Raw genomic sequence first — 7,356 nt, forward strand, 5'->3', positions numbered from 1 at the left:
TGTGTGTGTGTGTGTGTGTGTGTGTGTGTGTGTGTGTGTGTGTGTGTTTGTTTGTGTGTGTGTGTGTGTGAGTGAGTGACCGTATGCCTCACATACAGACACACACACACACACACCCACACAAAGAGGGTAGCTCATGAAGACAAATGTAGTGACCTTGCTTTGTGATAAGGCATGGAGATAAAGTAGTGTTGGATGAAATAACTGAAAAACACCAACAGAAACAGAGGTGTGTGTGTGTGTGTGTGTGTGTGTGTGTGTGTGTGCGTGTGCGTGCGTGCGCATGCGTGTGTGTGCGTGTGCAATAGAGATAGACAGGTGAACAGACAGATGGGAAGATGGAGAGACAGGGATATAATATTGAGACAGAAAAAGATGAGGAGACAAACAGACACAGATGTGGCTCAATACTGAGAGAGGCAAATAAACAATAAGATATGAAAACAGACAGCGATCATAACGCACTATTAAACTACACACACGCCCACACATATTTGGAGTCGCCCACACAATACACAAAGATTTTCAGAATAAGATGACATGTTGAGGAATGAGAAAAGAGCTGACGGAACTAATCTGCATTGAATTCTTTAAGAATTAGCCTGCTGGCTAGCTAGCTAAAGACATGATATTTCATTTGTCAGAAGGATGTATTACTGTTGTTACAGTAGGAGAGACTAACACTTTTGGACATTTGCGCTGTTACAAGAAACAAAAGATTTAAAGCAAATTTGACAATCAAATAGACATCACACAAAAAAAGTACTGCAACAAGTTAGCTAGCGCGTTAGCTGGCTGCCTTGTATTGTCTCTGTTATTGCCAAGAACCAGGTGCTGACCAGGGTTGTATTATCGTTAACAAAACCATCTACACCAGATCTAGAACTTGACCCGACCCATCCATTTTCAGTTAGAATAAACTGCCGGGAAGAGAGAGCAAACCTGCGCAGACTCCCCACACAAGCGTGTCACATCGGGCCTTCAGAAGCCTCCCCTGTGGCTACGTCTACCTCCAGTACAACCAGGCGGTAACCTCCGGTTCTGAAAAGGGAAGGCAAAGTGGAAGTGCACTTCTCTAAGACCTTCTCTGGTTGTAGAAATAAATCAGATTGTACAGAAGTCTCTTGATTAAATGACCCTACTTTACAACTGGGTTTATGACCTCAATGAACATTATAAACATGAGTTTATAGTCTCAATTGCTAGTTCTTAACATTGTCACTACCACAGCGTTGTCTCGTCTGGGAGTTGTTTTCGTCTTTCAACTTTAACCCTTTAACAGTGTGTTTTCAGTACATGGAAGTTAATTGTGACATTTCGGTCATATAAAAAAACGTCTTGTTCACCCTCTTGTGTCACTTCTGGTTCCAAAAAAACAAGATGGCGACAACCGAAAGGTCAAATTCGAGGCTTTAAAACTGTGATCCACCAACCAGTGGGTGGTGTAACAGTGACTACATCCTCTTTTATATACAGTCTCTGACTCCAGCTAACAATACCTAAAATATAGCTGGACGCCAGGGAAAAGACAAAAGTAATGCCCACGGTAACTTAAAACGACCGTGAATGTGCGAACAGATCTATAGAACTATTCACTTTACTTGACCGCAATAGTTTTTTCTTTTTTTCTGCAGGTATCTGCTTCCTTGTTATACGTTAAGTCATTATTTGCGGGGAGCCAACTCTGCATGGTGGCGCCAGAGAACAAAGCTGAAAAGCTTTTACCGAGACAGACAGACAGACAGCCAGAGATAGAAAGACAGATAGACGTTGAGACAGACAGGCAGATAGGAGCGCAGGGAGACAGACAGCAATCACACCGCACAAACAACCGTAGAGGTCAGTGCTATCACGGAAACGAGCGGGTTATTTCGTAGCATTTCATCATCATCTATCTCGGTCGCTTGTGCTTCTCTCTCCCCCTTTCATGGCTGGATTTCTCATTGATGACAAAGCCATTTATGTCTCTCTTATGTTTCTCCCCCGCCTCCCTCCTCCCTCCTCCCTCCTCCCCTACCCATTCCCACTGCCTCTCCCTTATTCTCCTTGCTATTTATTCTTCCTCTGTTTTATTTTGCAGTTTTTTTTCTCTCTCTCACACTTTCTCTTGTCTCTCATTCTTAATTTGCGTCTCCTCTCTTTACTCCCCTCTCTGTCTCTCTTTGCCTTGTTCGCGCTCACATCTCGGCTATTTTTTTCTCCTCTCTCTCTCTCACCTCGTCTTCCTCACTCCTCCTCCTCCTCCTCCTCCTCTCTTTCCCTCTTACATCATTTTCTCTCCAAACATCTCCCCCCGCTCCCCCCTCCTTTCCATTTTACCTTTCTCTTTCTCATGATTTAAATTCAGCACATCATCTTTCCTACTTTCCTCTTTCCCTCTCGCTCTGCCCTCCCCAACCTTGGTCGCCCTCTTTTTCATGCTTTCTTACTCTCTTCCCACCTGCCTTATTTTTTTCACTACTTCTCCTTTTTCATGTCATTGTTTCTTTCTCCAACTTGTGCCTTTCAGATTCTCGCTAATCACGCTCCTTTATCATTTCTTTCCTTCCTTTCTTTGTCATACTTTCTGTCATGTTTTTCCCTTCTCAACATTTCCCTCTCCTCCTCCCCTTTTCTCCCTCTTTCAACCTTTTCTTATGTCCTTTCTACATCTTTCTCTTTCGCCTTTTCTACCCTCCAATCCTATCATCCCTTTTACCTCCCTACTGTCTCACCTCTTTGCACCCTCCTGTCATCTTCCTCCCTACTTCACCTGATTTCTTTTATCCATCCGTCATGGTCCTTTCCCTTCCCATCTCTCTACCACCTCCTTTTCTAAATCCTTACATCCTCTCATGTTTCCTTCTTATCTCTTTCTCCTTCCCCCCCCCCCTTCCTTCTTATGTTGCATTCCTTCTCCCTCCCCCCCTGCCCGGCTCTCTCCTCTCTCCTCCCCCAACTCCCCCTTCCGTCAAGCCCTCATCTTGTCTGCCACTTTTTGTTCTTTCTTTCCCCCCATCTCAACGGTCTTTCTGTCCCTTCTACCTGACTCGTACTCTGCCTCCTTTCTCTGCCTCCTCTTCCTCCTCCTTTTATTTTCTCTCTCCTCCTCTTTATTGTGACGAGACACTTGTACACCGCAAATATGAGAAAACTGTTCGAAATCCATTGCAATATTAAGAAAATTTAAAATGGATTACTAGTAAAGTTAGAAAAGTTAAAAGCAAAAAAAAGATCCTGAAAATCAAATATAGTAAATAGATGAATCATACCTTATACAACTTATATCTCTTATTCATAAAGCTGATCAATTATATATGCACATTTCTAAATATTGATATCCTGTTCCTCTTCTTCCTTCAGCGCTGAGAGATAACCGCATCCAGCTGCACCACTCGACACCCACCGAGCTTTCCATAACCATCGCCGACGTGCAGCTGTCCGACGAGGGCGAGTACACCTGCTCCATCTTCACCATGCCGGTCCGCACCACCCGAGCTACTGTCACCGTGCTAGGTGGGTCCCACAAACACACACACACACATACACACAGTACATGTTCACACTACCTCACACACTGTGCATATTGGTGGGGGAAAGCTGTTGTCTTGATGTTGCCAAAAAACAGAGGTTGAAACTTTTCCAGACCTTGAAACGCACCCTGGACTGTCAAGCATATGAGCATATTTACTTTTTTGAAATATGTGAAATATGTGAAATCAATATAATCTTTTTTTCTTATTATACTTTTTTTGTAAAACTCCCTTTACTTTATTAATTCTTTCTATCTCCTGTCCGTCCTTGAAGGAGAGTCCCTCTCTCAGAGGCCCATCCAGGTTTTCTTTCCTATGCAGACTTTTCTAGAGAAATGCTCTTTGTTCTCTCCGAGGCCTAATGCTGCTGAGTGATATCCTTGCCTTCCTTGTCTTCGTACTCCAGCGTATCTCCTTTGGGACTGATTGACGGCAGTACAAATCAGCTGGACTGCAGTCTGTCTTGATTTCTCTCCCGAACCTGTTGGATTGTGACAAATCTAAATGGATGATTCAAAGCTTTTGGCATCTTTTTCTTATTTTCTCCTCACTTGTCATGTTGTTTATAACAATTCCACAACTATGGCCCCTTGTTCTACCAGTGGGTTTCCAAATACACAGAGAAAATGTGGGCCCATTAAATGACAAGAGCAGTTTATATTTTTAGAATGATGAAAAGGTGGCTCGAATTCACCTTGATACACCGCTGTGGCTTTGTGCTCGCCTGATCCACCCTGCAGAGTGTAGAGCAGGATGAGGTTTGACCCTCTGGATGTGCATTGTAAATGTGACATGCTAGCAGAGGCTGCCTGTTGGCATGAGGCAAAGGATTGCCACTCCAGCAGTTTAGTGTTGCGCTTCTATTAAGTTAGAGGACTTATGAAAGACGGATTATAAAATAATGTCTGCAATCGATGCAACGATGGCTGAGATATCCGGTCTTGTGGGTAAAGGCCTTTAGTCACCGGAGGCGTCTATTTTTCTTGCGATTGATTTGCACGTCAATATATTTTTTTCCCAGCTGTTGTTTTTGTCGTGAATACTTTCACATGGAACACAAATATTACGTGGTGAAAGAGCAACATCGTCATAGCTTTCGTTCCGCAAATAAAGGCATCAACCACGTTATGTGTGGCGGATATACTCAAAGCTTACAAATAGGGAGGTTCTGTTGTTCGAACCAAGACGGCAATCTTGACAAAGACAGAGCGTACCGTTCTTACATTTCACAATAAAAGCCCTAGACATATACAGTACACTATGTAATCTTTACCAGAGGGACCTCAAATCAAAGCATTTTGCTGAAAGCAAACTCGATAACATATTTTCCAGTAGCAAAGGCTAAATAACAGTTAACCTCAGACAGACTGCCAGACGCTGCTCTGGGTCAATGGGAGCCTGGTAGTTGGTACTCTGCCCGCCTGCATCTATTCAAAACTGTTCTTCAATAAGTGCTGCAACTGTCGCAAAATTCGCATCCTTGCCAGTGTGAATAGCGTGAAATATTCGCAGGCGAGTATTTTGCATTTTTGTCTCGTCTATTCTTCACGCCCCCTGGTGTGCAAAGGCCTTAAAGCTGCAAAATCACTGTATGCTTTATGTTTTCCACAATGCATTTAATTTTCGTCTTTTTCTGAGATCCTGTACTCCTTATGAAGAATAATCAGATTTTCATGTGTAAAATTGAGTTTCGCTTAAAAGTAAAAACTGAAGTGACAGATTAATTGAAAAATAAATTGAGAAAACTTAATTAAAAATAATGTGTATTCCCAAAATGATCCCTTCTGTGGACCGTAACGTTATGACTCCATAGCCTTCCCTGTGATGCCTTCATCCAGTTTGATCCAGATCCTTTCTTACAGCCTTAACCTATATGTGTAAGGGTGTGACCTCATATAACTCTTATGTGGAGATGAACCGGCTCCACTCATCTTCTTTGGGATGGATGTTATTGCTTCCCTGCAGCCTGCGATACATTGTGGTCATCCTGTCAGTGGTGAGTGGGCCTGTTTATCTATTGGATATTGGGCTAATCGGCTTTGGACCCTCACAAACAATCTTTCAAGTATAGATTTTTATTAGTCAGGTTGTTATTGTGTCTCAGTGCGAGCTCATTCTGGCCATATTTTGTGGTTTTACTTGAAGATGAGAACAAAGCATTGTGCTTTGGCAATACTGTAATGCATGAGCTAATGGCCACACAACCACAATAGAGACTTACTGTATACATGGCAGAGACAGCTGGTGGGATATTCCTGGGAGGTTGTGGTGGGCAGATTTATGGCCAATATTTCAGGGCGTCCAACGCCACTTTTAAATTGCTCTGCAATGAAACTGAGTCATCTTTTGTGCTGTTCACAAAAAACCTGCATCCACATTTATTTAACAAACTCATATGATACAGACATAGAATACATTTCTGATATATATGTTTATTCATGGTATTGAGGAGGATTAAAAATGAGCTGCAGAGGGTTTCTGCCTAACTCACTTGAAAAATGCACCAAGTGGAGACAAGAGATGCTAACATTGTGATATTTGGGGTGGGGCCGGGTGGCTTACGACGGCTGTTCTTTAGCTGAAAGGCCACATTGTTGTTCCCCAAATTTGGGGTTTGTCAGTCCAGAGCTGTGGAAGCATCCTTGAATAAATCATTTTGTTGATATTTACTCAAATGTTTTGGCGTTGCTGCAAAGAATACTGGAATTAATTAAATATAGGCGCCCTGGACAACGGCATTAGCAGAGCGCCTGAAATGTTAATGCCATGTTGGTGTGTGTGTGTGTGTGTGTGTGTGTGTGTGTAAGTGGGGGGGGAAGGGAAATGTGTGTGTCGAAGCAGGGTGAAGGCGGGTCTACATTAGCTCTTTAAATTCAAATTAACATCGGAATCCCTCCTCCATATTGCTTCCAATTGTGCAGTAATTGTGATCCATCCCGGTAATTGACGGCTGTGACACTGTATTCTGCGTTCAATAAATATTTCATGACCCCTGAGGGGAAGCCAAGCCATTAAAAATGTATGTTTAGATGTCTAAAAATGCATCGACCCCTATGGGAAAATCAGCCGAAGACATCGAGTTTTGGCACAGCAGCGCTCATGTGTGTTTTATTCTTGTTTTGACATGTGCAAGGTTTTGACAGACACAGACACACACCAGCGCATAACTGCTGAGTACGGTCAGTTTTAAATGCTTGTGTGTCTGTTGGTGTAAAATGTGTGGCATGCCTCTCCGCTCTCTCCTGAGCTAAGCAGAGAATAATTTATAATGGCTTTATTCTCTTTTATTCTCCTTGTAGAGGAAAGGGTCTCGACAGGGCTTCTCCAGCCAATTCTATATGTGCAGTATTATTCTCTCATTAATATTCAGCGCTCCTTTACTGCCAGAGAGCTTCCGCACACAGTGCACTACATCAAATACTGCTACATTAAAAATTGACCACATTTTTATTTTTTGATCTATACCTTGGTTATTTCACAGCATTCTATATTGATATTTGTTTGGTTTGCTTGTCTGTCTGCAGGGAAAATATCATTTAATCTAATGCCACAGCAACTATGGCAGAAACCCATCCATCTATCTATCCATCTATCCATCTATCCATCTATCCATCCATCCATCCATCTATCCATCTATCCATCTATCCATCTATCCATCTATCCATCCATCTATCCATCTATCCATCTATCCATCCATCCATCTATCCATCTATCCATCCATCCATCCATCCATCCATCTATCCATCCATCCATCCATCCATCCATCATCCTTCCATCCGTCCATCTGTCTATCCGTCCTTCTATCTATCCATCATCCTTCCATCCTTCTATCCGTCCATCTATC

General features: G+C 42.7%; 1 protein-coding gene across 3 annotated transcripts in view; it reads left to right on the forward strand.

The window, feature by feature from the left end:
* cadm3 (cell adhesion molecule 3) overlaps positions 1-7,356 on the forward strand; it is an 82,218-nt gene that overhangs the window by 47,210 nt on the left and 27,652 nt on the right. For all 3 annotated transcript variants that reach the window (XM_031870742.1, XM_031870743.1, XM_031870744.1), the window contains exon 4: positions 3,343-3,495. In XM_031870742.1, the coding sequence (XP_031726602.1) occupies positions 3,343-3,495 (153 nt within the window). The remainder of the gene's footprint in view (positions 1-3,342; positions 3,496-7,356) is intronic.

The sequence above is a fragment of the Anarrhichthys ocellatus genome, unplaced genomic scaffold (assembly GCF_004355925.1).
Source record: "Anarrhichthys ocellatus isolate YVR2014 unplaced genomic scaffold, GSC_Weel_1.0 scaffold54, whole genome shotgun sequence".
Classification (NCBI taxonomy): Eukaryota; Metazoa; Chordata; class Actinopteri; order Perciformes; family Anarhichadidae; genus Anarrhichthys; species Anarrhichthys ocellatus.